Source organism: Drosophila innubila, assembly GCF_004354385.1.
Source record: "Drosophila innubila isolate TH190305 chromosome 2L unlocalized genomic scaffold, UK_Dinn_1.0 4_B_2L, whole genome shotgun sequence".
NCBI classification, from domain to species: Eukaryota; Metazoa; Arthropoda; class Insecta; order Diptera; family Drosophilidae; genus Drosophila; species Drosophila innubila.
In genome coordinates, this window is record NW_022995372.1 from 24,775,766 (window position 1) to 24,802,723 (window position 26,958).

At 36.8% G+C, this 26,958-nt stretch overlaps 4 protein-coding genes across 9 annotated transcripts; 3 read left to right on the forward strand and 1 right to left on the reverse strand.

Annotated features, from left to right (window-relative positions):
• The first annotated feature begins 818 nt into the window (after positions 1-818).
• LOC117780638 (putative oxidoreductase GLYR1 homolog) lies at positions 819-6,280 on the forward strand. Of its 4 annotated transcripts, none has more exons than XM_034617247.1 (10): positions 819-1,143; positions 1,581-1,617; positions 2,295-2,377; positions 2,452-3,361; positions 3,430-3,540; positions 3,656-3,926; positions 4,014-4,103; positions 4,172-4,261; positions 5,182-5,363; positions 5,631-6,280. In XM_034617247.1, exons 1-10 carry the CDS (start codon positions 1,067-1,069, stop codon positions 5,772-5,774), a joined length of 1,995 nt encoding a protein of 664 aa, XP_034473138.1. In that variant the 5' UTR covers positions 819-1,066; the 3' UTR covers positions 5,775-6,280. The 4 variants fall into 4 exon arrangements, with proteins under 4 accessions (XP_034473138.1, XP_034473140.1, XP_034473141.1 ...); XM_034617249.1 differs by having other exon boundaries at positions 4,017-4,103; XM_034617250.1 differs by having other exon boundaries at positions 5,182-5,652.
• Positions 6,281-7,525: 1,245 nt separating this feature from the next.
• LOC117781258 lies at positions 7,526-12,924 on the forward strand. Its single transcript, XM_034618011.1, has 5 exons — positions 7,526-7,706; positions 7,764-8,123; positions 8,771-10,441; positions 10,794-10,925; positions 11,402-12,924. Exons 1-5 carry the CDS (start codon positions 7,526-7,528, stop codon positions 12,883-12,885), a joined length of 3,828 nt encoding a protein of 1,275 aa, XP_034473902.1. The 3' UTR covers positions 12,886-12,924.
• A 517-nt stretch (positions 12,925-13,441) lies between these two features.
• LOC117794488 (translocation protein SEC62) lies at positions 13,442-18,204 on the forward strand. 2 transcript variants are annotated; one of them, XM_034635106.1, is made up of 4 exons: positions 13,442-13,597; positions 15,618-16,448; positions 16,506-16,873; positions 18,004-18,204. In XM_034635106.1, exons 1-4 carry the CDS (start codon positions 13,562-13,564, stop codon positions 18,095-18,097), a joined length of 1,329 nt encoding a protein of 442 aa, XP_034490997.1. In that variant the 5' UTR covers positions 13,442-13,561; the 3' UTR covers positions 18,098-18,204. The 2 variants fall into 2 exon arrangements, with proteins under 2 accessions (XP_034490997.1, XP_034490996.1); XM_034635105.1 differs by lacking the exon at positions 13,442-13,597 and adding an exon at positions 14,905-15,192.
• A 602-nt stretch (positions 18,205-18,806) lies between these two features.
• LOC117794487 lies at positions 18,807-23,039 on the reverse strand. 2 transcript variants are annotated; one of them, XR_004618434.1, is made up of 3 exons: positions 19,357-20,286; positions 19,031-19,150; positions 18,807-18,969 (listed from the first exon to the last, which is right to left on the reverse strand). XR_004618434.1 is itself a non-coding variant. In XM_034635104.1 (3 exons), the coding sequence occupies exons 1-2, from the start codon at positions 22,877-22,879 to the stop codon at positions 19,140-19,142; spliced, it is 1,971 nt and encodes a 656-aa protein (XP_034490995.1). In that variant the 5' UTR covers positions 22,880-23,039; the 3' UTR covers positions 18,807-18,969; positions 19,031-19,139. The 2 variants fall into 2 exon arrangements, 1 of the variants encoding a protein (XP_034490995.1); XM_034635104.1 differs by lacking the exon at positions 19,357-20,286 and adding an exon at positions 20,920-23,039.
• Between the last annotated feature and the right edge of the window lie 3,919 nt (positions 23,040-26,958).

Genomic DNA, 26,958 nt, shown 5'->3' on the forward strand with positions numbered 1-26,958 from the left:
TAAACAGCAAACGGTTCAATTGTTTGCCTGAGCGAGCAAAGTTAAGTTGCCAACGGGACTCAATTGAAATGTAACATTTGCTATGCGCTTTCCCTGTGCCTAATGTTTATTTAAACAAATCGGGCCGCTCGGGTTAAACGACAGTTAAAGCAAAAAATAAAGGGGTTGAGGTTGAGAGTGTGCGTAACATTTTGGCACGCACTTCTGTTTATTTTGCAAATCTGTGAACTGCGCTTTTGGCACACATGCACGCTGCCCTACAATAATATTGAATTTATGCATTGAAGAGATCAGATGTTGGCAATGACGTCGACAGGTCATTGAAACCCTATCCAAGTTTTATTGACAATTTAGCCTGTTCTAAATATTGATACAGCAATTTGACTTACAGTGGCTCACAGCTTATTTCAACCAGCACCTTGACAAAAATTTAGTCAGCTATAACAACTAAAATAAATGAGACATCAAAATAATTCTGGCATTTTATTTTTTTTTACGATTTGAAAAAAATTTATTTAAAAAAAATTTAAGGTTAAAAAAAATCAAACAAACCATTGCAACATTCGCTTTTAGTTGGCTATTATTTTGATCAAATTGCAAAATAGTGCTAATTTTCGTACATGTTTCGGCTTATGAATTTTTAACTAAATTATGCAATTTGAATTGCGCGCCGAGTCCATTTTACGATCCGGCCAAGATGGCCGACTTTTAATTTGTTGGTCACACTTTTGTTTACATTCTGTTGAGAAAGCTGCCAACCTTTTTTGAGAAATGCCAACTTGTTTGCAATAAAAATGCCTAAATAATCGATATGCACACGCATCACATGTCGAGCGCCATTTTTGTTTTCGATACTAGTTTTTATCGACATACACAAAGCGCATCACACATACAAAGACAAAAAATAAAAAAATAAGCAGGCTGCGTACGAAAAATTAAAGAAAATTAATTAAACGCTGCCAACGACGCGTTTGTGCTAAAGCAAATTAACCAATAAGCTACTTGTGTGTGTCGTCCCACAAACAGCAGCAAAATAACCAAGTTTAATATACGCCTAGATAACATCATGTCGAAAAATAAAAAATTGTCGCTATCAAGCGACTCGACAGAGAAATTTATCTACAAGCCTAAGGATTTGATTTGGTAAGACTTCCACGTCCCAATCAACATATATACAATGTTCTTGTGAAAACAATAAGCACCAAATACTGATTGTGTATTATGAATAACACTTTGTAGCTAATTTGTGACCAACAAAAAAAAAAAAGAAAAGCAATTATACATAACCTCAATTGCTGCGGCATAGAACAAACGAAAATTATGGAAAAAAATAGTGTACAAAAAAATATTGAACTTACAATTAAGAACGTTAAATGAAGCAGAATAAAATACATATAATTCCTAAGAACTCTGCATAGAATTAAACTCTCGCTGCCGCTAGCGACGTTGTGGCGACGTCGACGTCGTTGCGTTGGCGCTTTTTTCGCGCGCGCGCGCTATTTTATATATTGTAGTTAATTAAAGCTTAATAATAGAGTGATTTTATCAATATTAAACTAATAATTCTTATTGCATTGCAGGGCCAAAATGAAGGGATTCACACCTTGGCCGGGCATGGTAAGCTAAATAACCACATATGCTGCTGCTGCTGTTGCTGCAGTCGACGGCGACGCCGCTGCCTCTGCCGTGTTTGTTTTTGACTGTACTTTTTTATGCAGCCACGGCAGAGGCGTCGCGTCGGACGTGCGCTGCTGCTGCTGCCGCTGTTGCTGTCGACGTCATAACGCACTTGCTGGCTTCAATGTTTGTTGTAAATGGAATGTACAGTGGCTCTCAGCTTATTTGTCATACTAGTTAAGCCATAATGCACATTTGAAATTTATTTATCTTTTATTGGAATGAAAATTTAAATACAATTTAAACGCATATGTGTAAATTAATGTATATTATAATTTTTTTTATATATGTATATTATATCTAAATTAAGCAATAAAAGCGTAACAACGTAACGTAGCTGTGAGCCACTGTATAGGTGTGCAGGTGTGCGTACCGTTGCTATCAGCAGCAAGCGCTTGTTTTGTGCCTAATTTGTGTTAACTTAAAATATGATAGCTTTCTTTTTTATGTGCAGTTTAAAAATAAGTGTATAACACAAATAGAAACATGCACAGTGAAATTACTTGAACTTTGTTGTCACAAGTGCGTGAGTGTGTGTGTGAGAACGAGAGCTTAAGTGCTCACGCTCTCTCTGCAGCATAATTTGTGGATTGTATTTACATCATTTTCATTTACAGATTGTGGAGCCACCGTTGGATCTGTTAAGTCAACAGAGGCGCGCCAATACGAGATGTGTCTTCTTCTTTGGTTCACGCAACTTGTAAGTACAATAAATGAGATGCAGTAATTCAAGTATGTACTGTTTTTAATTGTACATTGTATTTGTAAATGCAGCGCATGGATTGAGGAGAGCAACATTAAACCGTTTGAGGGTCCTTGGAAGGATGATCTGGCGAAAGTAAGCAAACCGGCCTCGTTTCGGCACGCCATGGCCGACATTGATAAATATATTGACAATCCCACGGAGATCGATGGCCAAATTGATGAGAGCTGCGGCATGGGCAATCATGCCACTGAGGCGGACTTTGACAAGATTCGTGATGGTCTCGACAGCGATGAGAATCCCGATGCGTCAACGGATGCCAACAATGGTGTTGTACCCCATGTGGTTGGCAGTCCAGATGAATCCGATGCGCCGCCCGCTGTTGTTGCCGCCGAGAACAATACGAATGCGAATGCGGGTGCGGGTGCCACATCGCCAATAGTGACAACGACACCAACTGCCAAGAGTCAAGCGAAACGCACACCCAAAGCAAAATCCAGTGCTGCCGTCGCTGTGAGCAGCAAGCAAGCAAATAAAGCGGCATCTGCGAAATCAGCAGCAGCACAAAAGAGACGCATCTCGGCACAACATACGCCCACGGGTGCAACGAGTGCTAAGCGCGGCCGACGCACTGCATCCGGCGAAGCGGAGCAATATGAGAGTCCAGGGGCTGTGGACTTTGATGGCGCCAGCTCGTCATCGCTGGCGGCACGGGCACGCATCGAGACGGATGCCTTTTTGGGCACGTTAACAAAGCGTACACCCAATGCAATTGCCCTGCTGGATCGACCGGTTGTAACCCGGCCGGAAACGCAGACCATTGACATGAACTCGCGTTCAAATACGTTGGCTGATCGTGACATTACGCCGTCGGATCAGACATTCGGTTTTCTCGGCCTGGGCATGATGGGTTCCACCATTGTCAAGGATTTGATATACACGGGGCACAAGGTTGTGGTCTGGAACCGCACCATTGATAAGGTCAGTCTCCTCATCTAATCCACGTTTATTCAAGTTGCTCTATCTCTTTTCTCTTTCTTGTTTGACAGTGTCAGCCTTTTGTGGAAGCTGGCGCTGAGGTTAAGGACACACCCATGGATGTGGTGGAAGCGGCAGACATAATATTCTGCTGTGTATCAGATCCCAAGGGCGCCAAAGATGTAAGTGACAAGATTTTAATATTATAGGGTACTCAGTGTCAAAGATAACCTTTCCTTTTGGCTAATCATACAAATTATTTCTTTATATTCATTTATTTGAATTCGTTTGCTTCAGCTCGTCTTTGGCAACTGTGGTGTCCTGCAGCTAAAGGATTTACGCAATAAGGCCTATGTGGAGATGTCCACCATTGATCCGGACACATCAATGGACATTGGAGAGGGCATCAAGCAATGCAATGGCCGATATCTGGAGGCACAGATCCATGGCTCGCGACAAGAGGCCGCCGATGGCATGCTCATCATCTTGGCCGGTGGTGATCGCACTGTCTTTGAGGAGTGCCATTCCTGCTTCAAGACTATTGCCAAGAATACCTTCTTTTTGGGCAGTAAGTTGAGAATGCCATTATCCATTGGTTAAATCTTTCTCATCTTTATTCATATATATTAAAATGCATTTTATTGTTATCATCTAGCAGATGTTGGCAACGCCTGTAAAGTGAACCTCATTTTGCAAACCATTCTGGGCGTCAGTCTGGTTGGCCTGGCAGAGGCGTTAGCTTTGGGTGCGTATTCCCTAATCTTAATTATAATTCAAACAATTCATTTATAATGTACATTTATTTGCATACAGCTGATCGTTTTTCCATTTCGTTAAACGATATCATAGACATATTCGATTTAACTTCTATGAAATCACCACTGCTGCTAGCCAAGGGCAAAGGTAAGTTCTTTGACCAATATATAGTATTTTGATTGAAATAATGCCTAAATTGGGTTATTTGTTATGACTTTTACATTTACTTATAATTGATCATAAATTCATCATCATAAATCATCATCATAAATCATAAATTGTATTTAATTAAAGCGTTTACATTTCTTTCAAAGAAGCTGTTCTTGTCTACAAGATCACTTTTGACACGATCACTTTTTAAGAAATATTCAGTCATTAATTACTTTTAGACAGTTTAGATTTCAACTTTGCTTAAAATGCATACAAAAATAGGAAACAACGATTGTAATTTTTAAATGAAAATTTGTTTGCTGATAATAATTAATAATGTAATGATTAAAATAAAAACATATATAGTCAATTTCAAATTATTTTAAATTGTTGTGATATATATTGAACAATTTTTTTTTTACATAATTAAATTAATTCCGAAAAAGACAGTTCAAGATAGATTTGCATTACATTTTTGTTTTGAACGTTTATAATACAAATTAGAAGAAATAATTATTATAATCTAAGTTCCAAATATAAATTAAAGTTTAATTATCTTATAATGTTTTTTTAATTTTGTTTTTTCAAAAATATGAGTTAAAATTAATTTATTTTAAATTTTATTTATTTTAAATGAAACTGATTTTATCGTTTTCCACATCTATTTTATCTATCTTATTAATTTTAGCCCATACAATTTTTTTGTTGCGTTTTATATTTTTTAAAACTATATTGCGATTTGCAACCTTTAAAATTAGCTTACCTTTAAAATAACAAGTTAACTTAAATGTGCTTTTCAAAGTATTAAAAGGTTACTTAAAGAATTTTAAATTTGACAGTATTCCCAGAGATAGTTTAATGAGATATTTGCTATCTTTTCTTGGATTTTAATTATAATTGATTGTTTTTCTTTGCAGAAATGGCCAAGGGCGATTTTAATCCGCAACAACCTTTAAGTCACATGCAACGCGATTTGCGTCTTGTGCTCAACATGGCTGAGAATTTGGATCAATCGATGCCAGTGACGAGCATTACAAATGAGGTGTTTAAGCATACAAAACGTTTGGGTTACAGCGAGCACGATTCTAGTGCTGTATTTGTAAGATCCAGATTTTAACATTTAGTTAACACGACTATCATTTAAACTATACTTTATCATTTAGTTTAAAAACCCGTACACAAACACAACCACACACATCCACATATATATAAACATATAGATACAAACTGACAGACACACACACACACACTCACACACATATATATTCATATTAGGAAGCGTATTGCAACTGCAATACAAATTTTAATCCATTCATATCTCTATCCCAACTTACTCCTCACTCATACTCCCCCTAACAACAACTAGAGTAACTTCTATCCAGATCAAAGTCTAAAGCAAGATATCAAGAACGTTAGCATTCTGGCTAACTTGACAACTAAACTGTGTCAATTGCCTCATTTGGACACATCGTCATCTGGCTTGAGGCGAATGCGATGGGCGAGCGTTTAAGAGGAAATCCTTGTAATGTGGCAGGAAAGAAGACACAGTGATGATGATCAGAGAATTCAAGAGTATTGCTGAGAGAGGGGAAGAGACGCCCTTGGGAGAAAGAGGACAGATTAACCGTGGGGGGATCGCCTGTTGATAAAGTGTGTAAGAGCGGACCGCCTTTGTGCATTAAAATATGTAATTCGGATGTTTATTTGAACACTTATTATTATGATTATTATTGTTTTATTGACTTACTTCGGGCCCAATGTTAGCTGACGCCGTTGTACGAGCAACAATCAAGAATCAATTTAGAATTCATCTCTACCAAACTCCTTCCTCATCCCCATTCCCGCATCAATAAATAACGAGGAAAATCGAGGCGAGTTTATTTGTGTGTCATTTGTTGCAAAACTGCCTCTCTTTCGATGAAATGTTAATGTTGCTGCCCCAATATAACTAAATTAAAAAGAAATTATACATTGTTATGAATGCAGAGAGCATGCAAATAAATTGTAAAAGCATAACTTGTGGATTCTTTTTTTTTTTGTTTGAACAAACACAAATTGTAAAGAAATTATTCCCCTCTTTCCCTTTTTGTTCGTGCGCGGCGCTTGCTATTATTTACAATAAAATTTATTTTAAAATGAATAAATAAGAGAACAAAAAACAGACTTGCATTATAAATAGTTTACTTAAACTGCACATAATATTTAGTATGCATATTTGCCCTAAGCAAGAACTGCAATAACAGCCACAATTTCGTGGTTTTCTTTGTTCATATTCATTAAAACATAAACATTAACAACAAATTCACTTACACACACACAGACACACACAACTGAAACAAAAATAATTAAAATTGAAACAAAATAAAAGGAATACAAAAAATTTATAGTGTAAACTTTTTAGAGCCAAGAGAGTTTCGAGGGATCTATATTAATAATAATAAGAAGTAAATATATATATATATATACATATATATATATATATAAATAAATAAATAAATATATTTTACTTATTATTTAGTCTGTATTTTGTTGTAAAACAAAGAAATAATAAAGAAAAAACCTTAATTTTTAACTATAATCCAAAACGAGATTGTTATTGATCTAGAATTTATTCAACATTTTTTTTTTGAATCTAGATATCTGGTTTAATGACTTTAATAACTAAATACACAGGGTATCTACAATCTACACAAAGGCCAAAAATATTGGAGTTGTTGCTATCGGAGGTTTACTGTAAGTCACGATGCATTTGAATTAAGTGGATGAATTAATAGATTATTTTTGAAGTCAACGCAAATGTGGCAACAACTATGGCAAACACTAACGTTGTTAACCTTCATCCTGATCTGCGCTAGCAGCAATGAAGAAAGATGGATAAACCATGAGCTGCAACAGTTCAAGATAATGGTGTACACCAATACAAATGTGTCATATGGAAAGCCGACCAACGTGGTAATGACTTTAGTCAATTATCCACATTATCCAGTTAGCTTGCGCCTCAGTACTGAAACTTACTTATTGGCCTTCCGTCTATTTGGTGCTGGTGTAAAAGAGATGCCGCCGAAATTTTCAAGGGCCCAAAAAATCAGCCAGATATTGGATAGTCTTGGTATAAAACCAATTGAGCCAGTTGCATACGAAACTGGATTTTATGCGGTAGTAGAAGCAATCTTTTGGGATAGAGATGATAATATATTGAGATTAAGGGGTAAGGTGCCGAGTAGGCCCTCGATCGAAGAGGTTGTTGTTGATGTAGACATCATGGTGATTCCGCCTAACGAAGAATGTGTGCCCGCATTGAAGATGATAGGCTGTGCAGATGCCCAGAATCCACAAAAGGTCGTCGTACGGCGCAGCACAATACTCCATGCCGCTTTTCAAAATATGTGCGGCATAAAGGAAGCCACTTTAACGTGGAAACTTTACAGCCTGGCCGAGACAGGTCAGTTTTGCTCCTCTCATTGATATTTAAGTAGATAATACTCCTTTTTTATTATAGAATTGTTAACTTCAATTCCAAATCAACGACTGATTTTCGTTTTAAGGCATTACAGTCTAAATTATCCCACCAGGTACGAGCTATGGCGTAACCTCTTTGTGCTCCGTCCTGAGGGCATTTACAATGGGACTAAATATGCGGCCCGTTGTTATGTGGAGGCCATCGTGGGAAAGGTTAGGGCTATTATTGCCGGTGGTGAGAGGCGTAATGCGATTTTCAGTCGCGATTTAGCTATGGACGGTTCACTTAGTCGCGATTACTCCAAAAAGTCGAATACCAGGCAATTTAGATCGTATGTCTGGGATTGTGAATCACAAGACGATTATAAAAATATGGGTTGCCGTCGAAACATATCCAAAGGTATGACACTGAGAGTATATTTCTACATTATTTACAAAGTAATAGCTGTTAAGATTCGATAACCAATAGGAGTAGCTTGCCATTATCTTTGAAATTGATGCAAAAAATTTACTTATCTCTGAAAAGTCTCTTCAGGTTATAAATTCTTTTCCGATGCAAACCTAAGAAAAACTATTGATCGAAAAATTGTGGGGTTGAGCATTTTATAACTTATAATTGTTTTGGAAGTTGCTCAGAATATGCCTAATAATTATCTAACTTTTTGAAGCTTTAAAATTCCGGATTCCTGAGAGTTTAGATATACACAGATTTTTGTAAGGATCGGACAAGTTTCGAACCACCGGGTAAATTCGATTTTGCTTCTTTCTTTAAATAATAGATCATACTATTTATATTTTACTAAGTATTATTTTGTGGATATTGAAAAAGTATAAAAATAGTTATAAAATCCCTTTTTAAGTTAGATTCTAAGTTAGGAAGTCTTGAAATTTAAAAACTAATTAGATAATTGTATAGTCTTGAAAATCTAGAGATTATGAATACCATTAAGAAATGAATTAATTTTTGTTTATAAAATTGAACAATTTTTTAAAAATGTTGATGATTTGCAGTGGTGATAACAGTTCTAATTTCTTTATTTTTATTAGCTTCAAAATTTCGTATGCCCGCAAAAAACCTTAAATTGAAGTGTCAATATGAGTTCAAGTTATCAGTGACTTCCGATGACAATCCGAAGCTATCATCGACGGCATTGCAGGTGGTGACCATTGGAAGTAAAGAAGTGTTGCATGTGGCAATTGAATGTATTTCGAACTGTGCCGACGATGAATACAATCCCTTGAACAAGGTGCAACTTGTGGCCAAGTGCTTAGACTGTGGTCAACAGACGGTGACCTATGAGTGGTTAGTAGGCGGACAAAATACCCTGAATACAAGGCATCTAACGATGTATATACGTACAGAGGGAACAAGGGCACAGATCGAATTGAAGGTAACATTAAGTGATGGTACCACTGGGAGCGACAAGAAGGTGCTGGCAAAGAGAGTTCCACCAGTTGGCGGCAAGTGTGAGGTACAACCACAGGAGGGGATTGAGGCAACGACCATTTTCTATGTATGCTGCAAGGATTATGCGACCGCACACAAACCCCTTGAGTTTTTCTACTATGCGGGTCGTACCCTTCTCAACAAATGCTATCGATGCGATTGTAAATCATATTTGCCAATGAATTTGAAGACCATCAAGGTGCTAGTCTGTGATAATTTACTCACCTGCAGTGAGACGTCTGTGAACGTGACTGTGAAGCCGTTGGCGGATGTAACCGCAGCAAATGCCAATGAGGTTTGGGACTTTATTAACAAGGATCCGAACAATGTGGTGGAAATGGCAAATCATGGTCGTTTGAATCGATTCTTTCAGATCATGTTATCTATGGCTACTCGAATCAAAGATGCTAGCAGTGGTATGGCCTTAATGAATGCCTTCGAATATGTCCATCCATTATCATTAGCCAATCTCGGCAAGATGGCCAATTTGACCAAGTCACTGGGCTTACAGTTGACGCCCATCGATATGGTGGAGCACAGTCTGTTGACGGCATCGTTGACAAAGATGAATGAGATCTTTGATTCGGTGCATAAAAACCAAATGCATAAGGAAATGATTGAGCAACCGTATGCTAATGTCACGGTCGCCTGTGTCACCGTATACGACATGATGGATCGCCTCAATAAACAACTGGCACGGCCCCCTCAACATATATTCGACGAGTATCGCACTGCACTTGATAAAAAAAAGCTGAATCAGAATGTTATTGATAGACTTAAAAAGGAAATCTCTGAGTACGATAATGAGGAGGCAAAAAATCGTTCCATAACCTGGTTGAATGCCATGTGGCAAACGGAACGACTGTATCAATTCTTGGGCTTGGCTCGCAAGCATGGATTTCAGCCGGATACCAATGAGATCATTTCGGAGGCCGTTTCCCTCGAGATTCAATGTTTCGATATTGAACCGGATCGACATTACGAGATCAAGACTAGCGATCGAATGCACATTGTATATTTCACACCCGATCTCCTTCAGGAAGTCAAAGATTCAAATACCAATTACATTTGCCTTAAGGTCATTTCAACAATACGCGAACTTCACTGGTGGTATCCCGAGGAGAAGCAACCCAGCTCCGTACTACTTTCCGTTCGTATCTATATCCATGATGACAACTTTAAGGTCGAGCGTTACCTGCACAATAGCGAGATTCGGTTCAAGACCATCGTGGGCAAGTATAAGCCCGCCGTGGAGCGACCTCTTGTCACTGGTGAGTATCAAGCTCAAAAGAAATAAAAATACTTTCAAAATCAGAATCTTATATACAGTTGACAAAAGTTCCAATAAGTTTATATTGATATCTGATTTCTTTAACATTTCCGCCATCAGAATCTATCAGTAACGCCACATAAAGCTCTTGATTAGCCCTGTAGTTGGTTCTAAGGTTGACTTCGAGCAATTGTTCAATTTTAATATAATTACAAGAAACCAAGTCAAATAATCATTAAGTAATTTTTTAGAAATTGCCTAAAATATAGAAAAACTGAATTTATTGAAGTAATTTGTTTTTTCGTATATCATTATTATAATTTACATAAATACATAATTAATGAATATTTCAGGTGAAGCCCGCAAAATGAGTAGAAATGCAAATGAAACAGGAATTGAAAAAACAGCCAGAATTGCACTTAGATTAGATGAAAATTATGAGGAGAAGGACGACGATGATGACGAGGATGGTCTTATCTTCAACGGTAAGTATTAATATAATCTTTTCAACCACAACAGTCAATAAATTATATGAACCAAACCTACTTTTTTATACTTTTGGGTAGTGATGAAAATCCAATCTTTGAATAAAGTTTTATATTGAAATAAAAATCGCCAACAAAATATGGAATTGACGATATATCTAAAAATATTAGATCGAGTTGCAAATATGGACTTTTCTCGAAAAAAATTTTTAATCACTGACTTACTTTTATTACAAATCTCATTCATCATACAGGATATAAAAGAATAATAATACTAATGGCTGAAATTGAAAACTGTGTATAATTAAACTACAGATATACTTTATTCATCAGCTTTTTAATCTGATAACTTGTTTTTTTTTTTGCTATATATAAAAAAAAGTTGGTTTGATTCGTGTAAAAAAAAAATTATTCAATTTTATTGCCTTGTGTAATAGATCAGAAATATAGATTCTTTTCGTCTACATTTTTTTTAGCCGGAGCAGGTATCACCACCAGGACAGAAAAAAGACCTGTTATGGACCCTGACGAGGATGAGTATGCCATCTCGGATGCTGGTCGATATATCAATTGTCTGGAGAGTGGATTTATAGATTACATGCAATGGATGCGATTGTATCGCATCAACATACAGGCGCATGCGATGATAACGGTGCGCTTTAAGGAATCATCACATGATCTCCAAGTACTGCTCTATGTTGGCACGGAGCCGAAAGAATGGAAACCACTTGTCAATAAGGCCAAATGTTATGTGCCCGCCAGATCGGACAATACGACAATGTTAATACGAAATAATTGCAATCGTCGAAGACGCGCCTATATGGCAATCCAAATCAAAGGTGCTGCCGATCACGCTGACTATATGGACACTCCGGTGAAGGACGGCCCGGCAACTTTTTCATTTGTATTCCAGGAGCGCAGTTGCGATTATTGGACATACAGTTCGCCGAAGAAATTGCAGCATTGGTCACATGATCATTGTCTTCCCGTGCTGGAATATCAGAAGAAGGGCCATATCCACTGTACGTGCAAAGTGCTGGGCACCTATACCAGCTATGTGTACCATATTCCAGCTATTGTTATCCCCTTGGAGATGAAACATCTCCGTTTGAATAAGGTTCTTTTATGTGCTTATATTATGATCTTTTCGGGCATCTTTATTTGGCTGCTGGTGCTCGTCATCTATCACAATAATCGACCAAGCAAGACGGTAATCTGTGACATGAGCGCGATGGATCGCGAATCCGCTCGAGATGTGCATGATCTGTTGATCTTTTTGAAAACTGGCGGACGCATTAATGCCCAAACAACGGCCACGGTTCGTCTTATCTTTCAGACGACCCAAAGAATGGAGATGCAATTTACCATTATGCAGGATCCACAAAAGCCGCTACTAACCCGTAACTCTACATATGTGCTCCGGGTGCGCACACGTGACATACGGATTCCCACCCGCGTCGCCGTCTCCCACAACAATGCTGGACGTTATCCCAGCTGGTATTTGCGTCGCATTGAGCTCTTGGATGTCCAGAAGCAATTGACCCAGGTCTTTATCGTCAATCGTTGGGTACGACAAAAGTATCTCATTCTCAGTTCATCGATGGTTCTCAGAGCGGGCGATTATCGGATTGTCGAAAATTGGCGTGAACGTTTTTCCACCGAATTCGAAAGGTTGTGGATCAATTGGGGATTGTGGCATCCCCTCACTGGCGAATGGCGGGACAGCAAGAACAACGACAGTCTGTCGCGTGCCCAGAGAACTTGTGTGTTTGTTTCCAAATTTGCGGTTACCTACTGCATTATCGTCTGTTATATTGGCAAATCGACTCGAAATTCTGCTTATGAGGATCGCAAGATTTCTATAAACTACAAAGATTTAGCGCCTATGTTTATCTACTGTGCGATTGCCACCAATCTGTTGCATTTTATTTTCGTAAACATTATTCTTACAGACGGTTAGAATATACCCAGTTGAAAATAAATAGCTATTTATATTTTACACATGAATCTTCTAAAATTTTAAAGCTAGAATTTGGAAGATATTTTGGTAAAATTTTTTGTTTTGGAAAACCTTTAAATGAAAGTTTGAAGTTCGTCACCCAAAGGGGAAAGAAGTTACAAATTTAATTCTAAAAAAATATAAAAAAATTCTATATTTATATTAAGAATAGTTCAAAAAAAGTTAAATTTTCTTGCATCTCTTTTGCAATTGGATTTAAATGGTACATATGGCCAGATCCGAAAAATTTTCAGGGTGGCAGCCTTTGCACCGGGTGGCAGCCTTCCACACCAGTGTTGCCAAGTTTCTAGGAGAAACAATAGTTGTTTCTGTCTTAATAGCATCTAAATTTGTTTTTATGGGTACTGCTGCAAAGTTTTATACAAAATTTTAATAGCAAAACTTAGCTGAAAATATATTTAAATTGCCAGATTTCTAGCTAATAGCAATTTAAAATTTTTTTAGCAAACGAGCTCTGAAAATAGCCAGAATTAGCTATAAAATAGCTAAGTTGGCAACAGTGGTACACTCTTCCTCTTACCGTGCGCTAAGTTCTTCGTGCGTGTGTGGCAAAAATATTAAAATACTTGAAATTAATTGATTGAAACCTTGCCGATAAAATATATCTTGTGTAGAAATGTCGGAAAAGAAACGAGCACGTCGCCGTAAAGATGTAAGTCTGTGGTCAATCTCAATTTAAAAACGCATCAAACGTAGCAAAAACAAAATTGACGTCTTGCGTGATGAGTGCGTTTAAGTGTGTGTGTGTGTGTGTGTGTGTGTGTGTTTGTGTGTATAGGTGTATGTACCACAGTCCAATTGGCGTGCTCATTGTGTTTGTTTTCATTTTGATGTGTGCCAGAGACGTAAAATCTGAATTCGAATCGCTAAAATATGAAACTGATATGAATGTGAACCATATATACATATATAATAGCAATATCAGTGTATGTCTCCGTGTGGGGGCAAGTTCAAATCAACCATGCGGCATAGTTGTTTTGTATATGCATCGGCACATACACATAGACATGTGTGAGAATATGCGTGGGAGATGTGCACTGTTTGCACCCCCCCTGCTGCACCCGTCTATTATTAGCTTGTTGTAATTCCTGTTCTTGCCATATCATCCCAGGAGTCGCTTCAAAAGTGCACTTTTGCGTCTTTTGTGCAGTCAAATTTCAATTTACACAGCTTTATTTGTACAAGAGGCAATTTACCCTTGCCAACACTCACCGTAAATTCCCGTACACACAATCAAACAGCTGTGAGGTCTTGTAATTTTATAGTATATCTGGCAACGCTGCAGGTTTGGAAAGCTGCTGTTGTTTAAAAACGAGCGCTAAAGAAATGCGAATGTATTGGTGATCATCATCAGCAGTTTTGTTCTTGTTTTTTTGTGCTCTCACATGTTGTACTCAGGTGTTTGTATTGAGTGTTAATCAGTGTTGTCAACTTTTTAAGGTATAAAAAATCTATATCTACATTTAAAATAGCTAGACATGCAATGAAATCAACTAAAGATCCAGATAAAGATAATTAGTTCTTAAGTTGATTTTATATCTGCTGGCATAGGCTGGCAGCTCCGTCCCATAACGGATATAATAAATAAAGTAAAAAATAATTTAAATGATTACAACTATATAGAATAGCAATCTAGTAATAATAATTTGAGTACTTACAATAGTTTTTAAAATTTCCGCCAACCTCTATTTTAAAGAATGTTTCGGCTATTGACATAAAGAAAAGCTTTAAAATAGCTGAGTGGCCAACACTGGTGTTAACCTGGGAAATAACGTGAGATTGTCTCTCTCTCTCTCTCGCTTGGCCGTTCTCAGATGCACCCACTTATCAGCGGTTTTGTTTTGTATTCCGCTGTTGTTGCTGCTTTTGTACTTGGACTCTGGTGCTCTGGCTTTGCTTTTGTTGTTGTTTTTGTTGGGGAAAGTTTCTACCATAAAAAAGAGTGTTCGTATGTGTGTACAGATTGATGTGTGTAGTGATCGTGAGCTGTGTGTAGATCCCCACTCGTTTGACCAGCCAGCTGCCAGTTTACAGCTCAGATTCAATACTTTCTAGACTTGCTTAGCGATTGCAACACGTCACGGCGCGAGGAAAAATAAAAACTCAATTGTATAAATATTTTCCGTGTTAAAAGTTTTTCTTAAAAATATACAAAAACAAAAAATGAGCGAGGAAGAGCGATTCTCGGACAGGGAACAACGGGAGTGCGAAGAAGAAGAGGATCAGGAAATCTTCGACGATGGCTTGGTATTATTATTAAAAATAATATGTAAATACGTAGTAACAACAAAGTAGTGTGTTAATCAAATGAACAGTGTGACGAAATACGAAATTGATGTCGTGGCCTAAATTCGTTGGTTGAATGCAAGCCTTTAAAAAGTGGCTTTTGTAAATCATAGATACTTAAATGAATTACTAATCAATGAGAAATCGAAAGTAACGTTTCTTTAATTCAATTAAATTAATGGAGATATTTATTCAGAATTCATTCATTTATTCGGTCAAAGATTTCAGAAAAAGATGGAATGAAAACTAATACAAATGTAAATGATTACAATGATAAAATAATAAAATATTGCAATTAAATATAAAAATAAAATCAACTAGCTAACGTTACATATTTTGTTTTAAAAATCAGCTAATTTATTAAATAATATATCCCATTTTTGCAGGAATATTCCGAGCCTGGACAGCAAAAGGTGGAAAAGCCGTCGAAAGATGAAAAAAACGTGGCAAAATGGCTAAAAAAGAATGTCAAGACAAAGAAAACTAAATTTCTAAGTCACATTGTTGAATATTTCACCTCGAGCAAAGCCATCGATGCATTGATGAAGTCGAAATTCGCCGAGGGCGATAATCCATTGTTTAGCACACGTGAACAGGCTGTGGAGTTTTTGGACATAATGTTGGAGCATAAGTTTTTCCATCGGGCCAAAAAGGTGCCCGTCACGCTGGACGAGCTGCGTGGCAAGTCCGAAAAGAAAACCGAATCAAGCAAAACACAGGATAAGGAGAAGGATAAAACAGAAACAACTGGGGGAAAATCCAGTACAAAGACTTCATCATCGTCGGAGAAAAAAGATACGGACCCGGAAGGTGATGGTAATGGTGTGCAATCCGTAGTAGCCGATAAGAAGGAGAAAAAGAAACGCAAAATCCGGCTTGATATGCATCCGGAACAAATTTTTGTCGACGGTTCCGAGGCATATGTGTGGATCTATGATCCAATACCAATACACTATTGGATCATTGGTTTCCTATTACTTCTTGGCGCCGTTGGCATTTGCATGTATCCGTTGTGGCCACCACTACTGCGAAAGGGCGTCTACTATTTATCCATAACCGCAGCTGGTTTCCTGGTCTTCATTCTGGCCCTGACTGTGGTGCGTTTAATTATATTTACGATTGTGTGGGCTCTAACCGCCGGCAAGTTGCATTTCTGGATCTTTCCGAATCTGACCGAAGATGTTGGCTTTTTTGCCTCCTTCTGGCCGCTGTATGAGGTGAGTGCAGTCATCATTTCAGTGTGTATTTGTATCTAAACCACTTTATGATTATAGAGCAATTATGTCAGTGATGCATCCGCATCCTCATCATCTAAATCCGACAAGAAATCCAAATCGAAATCGAAGAAAAAGGACAAAGATAGCGATGCTGAGGAAGATACGGCGGTTGATGCGGATGGCGATGGTGATGGAGACGGCGATGGAGATGTAGATGGCGATACATTGCCTTTAGAACCAGAAAAAATTGAGCAAATCAAAGAGCATGACGCCGACATGGAGGTGCGCAAACGTCGCAAAGTTGGCGCCGATGACTACGAGGAGGATGACGATGACGATGGCGATGCGACTGGTGATGATGGGCGGGAGACTTCATCATCACATAAGGATTCAACGGCGGCAGAAGCCAAGGATACCAAAGCTGGGTAAGCTGGTCGCAATATTTTGCGTATCAATAAACGTTTCTCAAGGCATTTGCTCGAATTTTAATTACGATCTTTTGGTTTCCATTTTATACGCAAGTTCAGTCATATTAACTTTAGTTGTTAATTGTGTAAATTTTTGTTCCTTAATAAATTATATTGTATGATTTCAATACGCATTAAGTTTTATTCTTCATATTTATCTTTGCCAACTTTTCGTTTTGTTATTGTTTGCAACTCATTTAATTATGTTCATTTTTTTCAAAGCATGTCATTCTCATTCATAATCCAATCAAAAGGTTATTGGTCCTTAATAAAAAAAAATTAATGTGGTTGGCCAACCTTATTTAACTTTATGGTAACAGGAATGTAATCTTAAGAAAAATATCTAAAACATATTTAAATATTTATTTAATTGCCATGAATAGAAAAGTTAGCATGGGCAACTGTAAAATCATTGTAAAACATTAAAAACAGAAGAAAGACCTAAGTAATTATTAAAATTGAATGATTAACTTGAAATTAAAATTGAGCAATGCTCTAAACAAATAAAATTGTTGTATCCTATATTATTTAATCCACTTAACATTTGTTAATCAACTTTTCATTTGTAAAGCATGTTGTTGAATTTAAAATGAAAAAAAAAAAAATAATACTATTAAAAGGCTAGTCTGTTGTCTCAAGTTAAATAAGTTTGATGTTGGCCAACTTGTAAATATTATATTTATAAATTTTGATTCCGCCTACGGTCTTGGCTCACACAAAATTTATATGTACATAGACTCCAAGCAATTCCAACTCCATCAATTGCCTGTATCATGTAAATGGCATTTGCCATTAAAACTCATTCAAGCAGCTCTGTTTGCAGTCTGTTCTGAGTTCCTTGAGTTATCGAGCAACTTCGTAAAGTGTGGATTAAATATCAAGACAAATACAATCCACATATTAACTGAGTAAGTTTTACAAGTATAATTTATCATAACTACAAACACACACACACACATTTTGACATTTAGTTTTGGATTACAAATTTTAATTACTTACGCTATGATTTGATTTGAATGCTTTCTTTTGATTAGCAGACTGACTATAATTATAGTATCACTTACTTATGATTACTTTCTCTCTTGCAGCACACCCCGGAATTCGGAATCGGACTCGGAGAGCTCTAGCAAAGATTATGAGATAATTAGTTCAAGTGAAGTGCAAAACGTGGCTGGCAACTGAATGGAAAAATATTAAAAAACAAAATAAAAATAAAAAAAAAAAAAAAAACACTCATAGATCTATGCTTAATGTATTTCAATGAAACACATCCAATTCTAGCTAATTGATAAGACAAAGCAAGAACAACTCGTGTTAATTCCACAACAGATATGAGACATGTGTCTGGCTTTTCCGCACATAATACAAAGAAATTTATGTAAAACTGTATTTTGATTTACTTTTTTGATATTGTGCCTGAATACATGACATTTCCTATCAAAAATATTAGCATATTTTAACACAAAAGTATGGCCCGGGGCATTTTGGCAGTTGACTTTTCGTTTTTGCTGTGTTATTGTTGATTGCTAAACGCTAAACAAGTTCTCAAATTGTTTTAATTTTAACAACATACATAATTACTTATTAAATTTATAGAGAAATGCATGCGGTTTAGAACATATGTTTTTTTTTATAAATTATTATTACTATTATTATTGTTTGATTTCGAGTGTAGGCAACGATTGCAGTTGATGATAATGTTTATGATGTGTACGATTATGATTATACAATATACAAATATATACTTATACAATATGTTTAATGTACGATCGATCATTTACTTTAAACGTAATTAAAGCGAATTAACATTGAAATTAGTAGTAGTCTAATTAATTAATATATAATTAATAAATCTAGGCAATTCTGATGTGAGAAACATAAAAAGCACTCGTTTCTATTTAAAAAAAAATATAATTTATTCAATTCACAAAATATATAACTTATAACTCGTCCTTAAACTGACGCTCGACATGATATTGATCCAGCAAATGATTCAGCAAGTACCATGTATGACGAGGAAACAACATACCAAAAACGATAGCTAGACCAGCTAACTGTAAAAACAAAGATAGTAATTAAAAATATGATGTATATTTTACTTGATGGAATGCTTACAAAAATAAGACATTGAGCTAACCAATAGATTATCCAAAAGAACACGCTGGCACAGGCACTCATAAAGGCAGCAGCGGGATTCCGATATCGCAGCTCAACCTTCAGTGGGTCACACATTTTCTGGAAAATAGATTAAAGAAATACCTGGATATTGAAACTGTCTGTTATATCGTTAAGTATATCACGACTATCAGGCCTGTTCTGGTTTTCACATTCGGCCAGATATTTCAAAAGTGAAACGATCATCTTTCGATTGTCGGCGTAAATACACCGTAAAAAACGGAACGGGCCTGTATAGTCTATTATGATCTTAACATTATCTTAACTTAAACTTGTATTGACGGCCTTTGTTTTCTTTATAATTGTGGAACATTTTGAATTGAAGATTCCTTAACTCTTTTTATGTAGAGAGATATCCACCTTGTGAGGCATAAATACTAAAATCTACAAAATTTCAAGTGCCGTCCCTTCATTAAAACTTAAAAGCTTAATGGGTTTTGTCATCATTTCATGGATTTTCTTTTGCACCAATTCATTAGCTAACCATCGATCGTTCTTCTCTCTGCTCTTGTGATGCGTTTTTTTAAAATTATTTTCTAACGGTAACTTGTCATTGACTGTATAGGATAGTTCCATTTGCATCGCTTTGTACTTTATCTGCCGACTTCTGTGCCTAATCGGATGAGCTGGCCAAACTGGAAGTTGATGTCGTTTTGAACTACGTATTTTGCTTTCTGAAACCGAAACTTCTTTCAATAGTTTACATGATATCGATTGAGATGAGTGTTCATCAAAGTTTTCGTATTCGTAAGACTGCATATCATTCGAATCGACTTTTCGTACATCTGGAGTTCGAAATTCGAGAAGGCCAAAGGGTTTATTTAAGCTCACTGGCTTCAGTATATATTTCTTTAGTTGTCCCGTGTCTCTGGCTGAGGCAACCATTTTGGGTTGTATTATCTCGCCGCACTCAAAACTAACTGTCTCAATAGTCTTTACCATCTGGAGAATAGTGGGAAATTTTGGCTTTCGTGGACTTAGTTTCTGCGGTCCCTTATGTTGAATATCTCTTCCAGGCATAAGCTCATCAGACGCACGTGTTTCCGATTCCAAAATTGCTGAACTTGCAGATTCTGTGATATTATTAAAATTCGGAATACCTTGGGATCTAGAAGAAAATTTTGTAATATCGTTATTAACATTGAATTTATACTTGTTGGCGTCTTTAAAATTATGAATATCATGTAATCTTTTTGGGGTTTCTGTGATGGTATCTTTGGCTTTTGCTTGGAACTTCGTAGAAACCTTATTGTTATGAAAGCTTTGGGATAATTTAGAATAATCTTCGATATATTCTTTGGCTTTTCCTTGTAACTTTTTTGGAGATTTAAGATTCTGAGAACATTGTGATTCTTTTGCAGGTTCTCTGATATTATCTATGCTTTTTTTTTGAAACTTTTTGGAATCCTTGAAGCTTGGGTTATTGTGAGATTTTGCTGCAGATTCTTCTTTAAATTTCCATTGGAACTTTTGAGGATGCTTAAAAATCGGAGTATCTTTAGTTGTTGTTGCAAATTCTGAAATATCATCTTTGGCTTTTCTTTGCAATATTTTGCTATCTTTAAGATTTTGATTATCTTGGGATTTGTTAAGTTTGTGTTTCTTCGATTCAACAGACTGCAATTGTTGATATTTTAAAAATTTCTTTCTTTCAGATATTTTGATATTTGTCTGAGTTGTCTTTGCGGTGTGGTAAGAACTGGAACAACTAAAGTTTTCCCAAATAAATCTACAATTCTTCCTAATATTGACATTGTTTGGGCGATTTAACCCGCATTTCTTACAGTTGAAATTCGTAGTCTGTAATAATCGATCTACTGATTTCTTACCCCGACAGCTGTAAAGCTCCTCTTTTGTACGGTGCTGATTTATGGAACCGTACTGCAGATTTTTCGTAACTTTCAGTGGTTTCATTTCTTCAAGTGAACTATTAGTTAAAGAACTGTCTTTGGAGCGTTTGGATGTGAAAAATCCACTGATAATGGACCACATCGATGTACTGGAATTTCGTTTAGAATTTGTGATACCCCCGCTGTCTGTCATCTCTGATAGTGTTCCACCGTTGGAGAAACCATTGACATACTTGGCATCGCCTTCTGATTTATTTGAAGAATTTAAAGGCATTTCGTTTGACATGTCATTGGAAAGTTGTAACTCTGTCAGAGGAGTGTCTACACTTGTCTTTAACTCATCTTCGATGTCGTTTTTGAGTAAACCTGAGTGGGTATCATCCTTATCGCCGCCATCAATGTGAAGTCTTTCCATGAATTGCAAGAGAGCTTTAACGGATTCCGTGTGATTGTCCTTAATTTGATTCGATTCCAGTTTGTGCTCGGTGGGATCGACATCAACTGTTGGCTTTTGCTCCATTAACCAGAGGATTTTTTCCATTATGGTCAGTGGTTCCACAGCTGGCTCGGCTGGCTTCTCTTCATACGGTGGCTCCTCACCTCCACGACTGCGCACCGATTGCTGCAGCACGGGCAACGTGGAGCTGGCGCTCTTGTGGCTGCTGCTGCCCGTGCTGCTGCTGGAGGCGCTGCTGTCGGAGAGACCCGACTGAGCCACCGCCTTCATCATCTCGTGCAAACGCAATGGGGCTCCCACAGTGTAGCTCTGGCGTGGACGCTCTGCGGGCGGCGCCGTGGGCATATCAAATGGCGACGAAGAGGAGCAGTCGCTGCTTGGTTCCGACTCAAAGCTGGGAAGCCGAGTGGTTGGCAAATCGCGACGCTGCATAATGTGCAGAGCCTTCGGCTGTCGCAGCATATGTCGGGCACTCTCCACAACGAGTGCATCCTCCGAGGGTCCCTCGTAGCAGTCAAAGGGCGGGAATTGACTGGCGGTTTTGTTAAGCTCCTCCTTGGCTGGCAAACCGCCGCCCTTGGCGCGCACCTTTTGCTTGGCCAGAATTTGGGAGAGCACTTGGGACAGCGGCGGCAGGGGGCGACTGTAGTGGGGACGCAGTGGGCGACCAAATAAACGGCGACGCTTCGAGATGGCGCCGCCGGCAGCATCTGTGATGGGCTTTTCCAGCGGTATAAAGTCACTGACAAAGAGATTGTCATAGGAATTGGGCTGACGCTTGCGCAGATGCAGCGGACGATTGAATACTTCGTGGGCAAAGGCCACCAGATTGGGCATATCCTTATGGCGCTGCTCCCAGAGAGATTCACCGCAACCTGGCGTCGTCGGCGGCGGCGGGGATTTTGGTGGAGATGGTGGCGGCGGTGGTGCAGTTGGATGTGGTTCAATATCCAGCTGCTCCTGGGACTCCACTTCGAAGTCTCCATCCCGACGCTTGCACTGCACACGTTGCGGTTTGCGACAATGTCCAAAGCGACCCATGTGTAATCTATTGTTGCACCTGAGCTTAATCTGCTGCTGCGATTGCATCAAGTTCATTGGTGGCTTCTGCTGTCCGCCACACTTGAAGCAGTTGCTCTTGTGATGTGGCTGTGACTTTGGCCTTGGCTTCTTGGTTGCCATGGCCACCTTGACGCGCACCAAGCCCTGACGCTCCTTCTCCTCCGCCTGACGTCGTTGCTCTGCCAGCATCACTTGTCGTCGCTCTGCAGCCCGCTCCTCCTCATCGCTGGAAGAACTGAAGCAGGCACGTGGACGACGTCGCCGGCCGCAGACCTCGCACCAATGCTCCCGACTCGGAGTCGGTGCAATGTGGAGAATCGATCGTGGCAGCTTCTCGCAGAGACACCAAGTGGTCGACGATGATCCGTAATTGGACATTTTCTTCAGATACAGCGAGTAGAGTTCGTAGAATCGAAACATTCAACAATGAAATTCAGTCTCAATTCAAAGGAGAAATTTTTTATTTTTGTTGTGCTTCCGGGGAACTCCAGAAATCGACTGAATTCAAATATTATTTCTTAGTTTCACAAAATCCACATAGGCCTGCTTTTACACTGGGAATCCACAGACTTCAGTTAAGGAAAATATTCAAAAATTTAATTCTATAAGCTTAAACTGACAGTCGCTGTTCAATTCTTTGGAATGGTTTTCTTTCAACTACGCAGTTACAGCGACTTCGCTTTTCAGTGTTGCATTTGCTTGAAAACTTGCAACTTTTGTTCAGTGCTGCAAAACGACAAGGCAAAATTCTATATTCTAAAAACTTCAAATCTCAAAGTAATAGGTAACACTTAAATGCAGTAGTATACGCTTAAAATTTATGTTTAATAAAATGCAATTTTGTATTTAAATATACATACGCATTTATTTTATAACTTAAAATTTGTCTTTAGCTAACACCATTTATTCGAATTTAAAAATATTATTTTAATATATTACTTTTCTTTAAATCTCACATTTGAAAAAGTTATTATGTAAATCTTCGATATTTATTTTAATTATACAGATTTTTTACTGTTTTTATTCTCTGTATTTCATCAATAATTTACACACAATTGAATTAGTCTTTATTTGAATTTTAATATTTTAGTTGAATTTTGTTGCCACAAAATGGTTTTACCAATGGCTAATTCACTTGCACATTATTTGGTTGCACTTGGGTTTCATACATACTCAGATATGCATGTAGATATTATGCATATGTATATTGAAGCACACATACACAAGCAGCTTGCGTGTTAATCTAAGTAATATTCTATGTACCAAATGCAATTATTCAAATAATCTACAACTGTACAAACGAACATATATAAATAATTCAGTATGTATATATGATTTAAGGATATAAGAGAATATGAAACTGAAACAGGTAGCCGAATAAAAAATACCCTAACAGGTATACATATAAATTATCTATAAATTATGCAGATGCTAAGGAATGATACTTAATTCAAAATACATCTATTCCAAATTTTTCACTTACATTAATCATAATCATAGAATCAAACCGAAACCAATGAAGGTTACAGATTCGGTTACGGTACGTTCCGAAACAAGTTTTTCGGTAAAAGATTCTATTCCAGTTTTCTTCTTTCAGTTTCAATTAGTACCGGTACGTAACGGTACACCAAATCAAATTTGAAACATTTTAAAATGATAAGGTGTCGTTTTTTTTTTAAGTAATTTAATTATGAACCATGCTCAAAATGACATTGAAAATCGCTAAAGTTTTGCCAAAGTTATGACAGCAACTTTACAAGTCAAAATATTTCTTAATTTTGACATGATTTTTTCAACAAAATGAAAGGAATCAAGTTAAAGTGTCGTTGTATACTAATTACGATATAAGGAGTTGATTTAAAGTAAAAACTTGAGATTTTCAAAGGACCCTTACCATTAAAATGTAACCATGGCTATGACGATCGAAAAACAATAAAATTTTCTAAATGCAAAATATTTAAATGCAGTATGATTTAAGAGACCGACTCATGATCTAAACAGCATTCCGATTTAAAATCGGGTTAGGTTTCTTCAAGTTTTGACAGTTGGAAGTTTGTCCACTCTTTGATTCTTGAAAGAGAATTCATTTCAGTTACGGTTAGTTTCGGTTTACGATTCCGATACAAGTAAATGCGTTATTCCCTGAATTAAATATGACTTGCTAAAAAATTAAATTAAGGTACGCTACCCGACTTGGTACGCTAAGAGCTTAAGAGCTCAGTAGCTTTTTATTTTATTGAAAATAAATTATTATTTTTGAAGAGTCTTAATTAATTAAAAATTTAAAAAAAAAATTTGTGTGAGATGGATTGATCTATATTGGATAAACTTTCATTAAATTGGCCTTTTAAGTTAAACATTTTTTTATGGAAATACTGCTTGATTAATGCTTATATGCTTGTTACGTTAGAAATTATATTTTACATATTAATTTATTTGACATTAACAAAAAGTAGTAACAAAAAATTATTAAAAGTTTTAAATAAAATGAGCAATTATGATTTTAAAAAGGCAATTCAAATAAGTTATATGTATTTTAAATTAAAAACTGAATTTTAAATTTGGAGTTTGGGGATACTAAAATTTGTTGTGGTTGATCAAATATTTTTTGCTAGGATATGGAAACAAGTATACTAATAACATTATTCAAGTGATCAATGCTAACATATAAATTAGGCGACTTTGAATTTGGAATTTCCAATGCATTGTGCTGCACATTTAAAGTCAAAGAACGCATTAAAAGCTCAATGTCCGCAGTCGCCTGTTGTGCATTTCCGGCTCATTGGACAGAAAAAGGCAAAAGGCGAGTACCCAAATCAAGCATAACTATAAATTTTAAAACAAGTCGTTATACGACTACGTGCATCCATTTTGAATTACAGGGCTGCTGTTGGAGATTTATGTTTGCGATTTACCCATAAAAATATGTATAATAATATCAGTTTCATACTATATCATAAGTTCGTACTATTGGCGCCTAATTGTGAAGTGTATTCTGTATTGAGAATGCTTTACAAGTTTACAACAATAACAATTGCTGGGGGAAAGCAGTAAAAAATTACTTGGTTGTTGGCGCAGGCATTTTAATGCATTTTTATTGCAATACTTTTGGTGTTCCTTTATTTTCGGCATTTTTACTTTGCCCTGGAATTTTCAGTATGTTTCCTTTTCCAGTTTTTTTTATTTGCTGAGTTTTTGTTGGCTGGCGTGGCTTTTAGGTGGCGTTTATTGCATTTCCTTCAGCATTTAAAACGCGAATGGGTTGCTGTAATTTAATGTGTGCCAACTATTTGAGGCACGCACACACAGACAAACACAGAAGGGGCGTGGCGTTTGGTCAGACAATGAATTTCCATGCATTTTTTGTTAAAGAAGAGAGTATTAATGTGGCCAAATAATCTGTTAAAGTTTCGATGGCTGTATCTCATACCCTGTAAACATTGCATAGGCTATATGGTGTAATAGATCGCTCAAGGCTGTCATTTGTTTTCCATCACAAAAAAAAAGAGTATATCGGATGATTAACGGTAATTACTTAGCTTATGAAAAATATACAATAACAATCTATATATTATTGTAGCAATTATGTTAATCATTTTTACCAATACAAGTATGTATGTATGTAATATGGTTATTTCGTATAACCTTTATTTAATTATAATAATTGGATAATCGATACTTCTGCTGGTATCGATATTATTTTATCACCTCGTACTACATATTACATGTATGTATATGCATACACGTAGTCAAAAACAGTGCAGCCCCGAATTTTCGTAATTCATTAACGTTTATTAATGAAATTTTATAAGTCATTGAGTCTATTTTTACGAACCAATCGGAATAATTCTGGAACATATCATTATTATTTTGGGGTCGTTCTAAGAACTAAATCAAGCAAAAAGATAATGATTTTTAAATTTTTAATAATATTCTTGCCAAATTCACTTCTATTATTTCAACTTTTTCGATTAGAAGTTGCTATTTTAAATTCTTTAAATGTAACATTATCATTACAAAAAAACTGTGACAACTTCTTAATAAGTGTACCTTGAGGTTTAGACAGAATTTAAATTGAAATTTCGCACTTCCTGTTACTTGCTGTTAATACAAAAGCAATTTCCGCCGTTTTTTTTTTGGTTGTACTCGTGAATATATCACGTACATGCGAGAATAGTATTTATTTTGGCGAGTTAAAAAGGGTCGGTTTGCTCTAGCACTTTTTAAACGCCTGGCTAGTTGGCTGAAGCGAGCTACGACTATGGTGCGGCTACGTGACTTGTGCGTATGTCGGTGTCTGGTGTGCCACATGCATCAGAGCGCATGTTGCAACGCACCAACTGTTTACTTATTTAACACAATTTGTACATTCCATAATTCAAGGCGGTACCTCGAACGCCCGACAGAGATATGAATATTAGGGTGGGGCGAAATCAATTTTTTTTTTTCAAAACTCTTGTGTTATAAATAGATAGTCCCATATAAAGGCATTATTTGAG

Bases quoted from the DNA above. Each gene is read 5' to 3' on its own strand.
- LOC117780638 (XM_034617247.1), top strand. From the start codon at position 1,067: ATGTCGAAAAATAAAAAATTGTCGCTATCAAGCGACTCGACAGAGAAA. The intron at 1,618-2,294 runs GTAAGCTAAATA...TTTCATTTACAG, and splicing joins TCACACCTTGGCCGGGCATG to ATTGTGGAGCCACCGTTGGA. The intron at 2,378-2,451 runs GTAAGTACAATA...TTGTAAATGCAG, and splicing joins TTCTTTGGTTCACGCAACTT to CGCATGGATTGAGGAGAGCA.
- LOC117781258 (XM_034618011.1), top strand. From the start codon at position 7,526: ATGGTGATTCCGCCTAACGAAGAATGTGTGCCCGCATTGAAGATGATA. The intron at 8,124-8,770 runs GTATGACACTGA...TATTTTTATTAG, and splicing joins CCGTCGAAACATATCCAAAG to CTTCAAAATTTCGTATGCCC. The intron at 10,926-11,401 runs GTAAGTATTAAT...CATTTTTTTTAG, and splicing joins GGATGGTCTTATCTTCAACG to CCGGAGCAGGTATCACCACC.
- LOC117794488 (XM_034635105.1), top strand. From the start codon at position 15,109: ATGAGCGAGGAAGAGCGATTCTCGGACAGGGAACAACGGGAGTGCGAA. The intron at 15,193-15,617 runs GTATTATTATTA...CCATTTTTGCAG, and splicing joins AAATCTTCGACGATGGCTTG to GAATATTCCGAGCCTGGACA. The intron at 16,449-16,505 runs GTGAGTGCAGTC...TTATGATTATAG, and splicing joins CCTTCTGGCCGCTGTATGAG to AGCAATTATGTCAGTGATGC.
- LOC117794487 (XM_034635104.1), bottom strand. From the start codon at position 22,879: ATGTTTCGATTCTACGAACTCTACTCGCTGTATCTGAAGAAAATGTCC.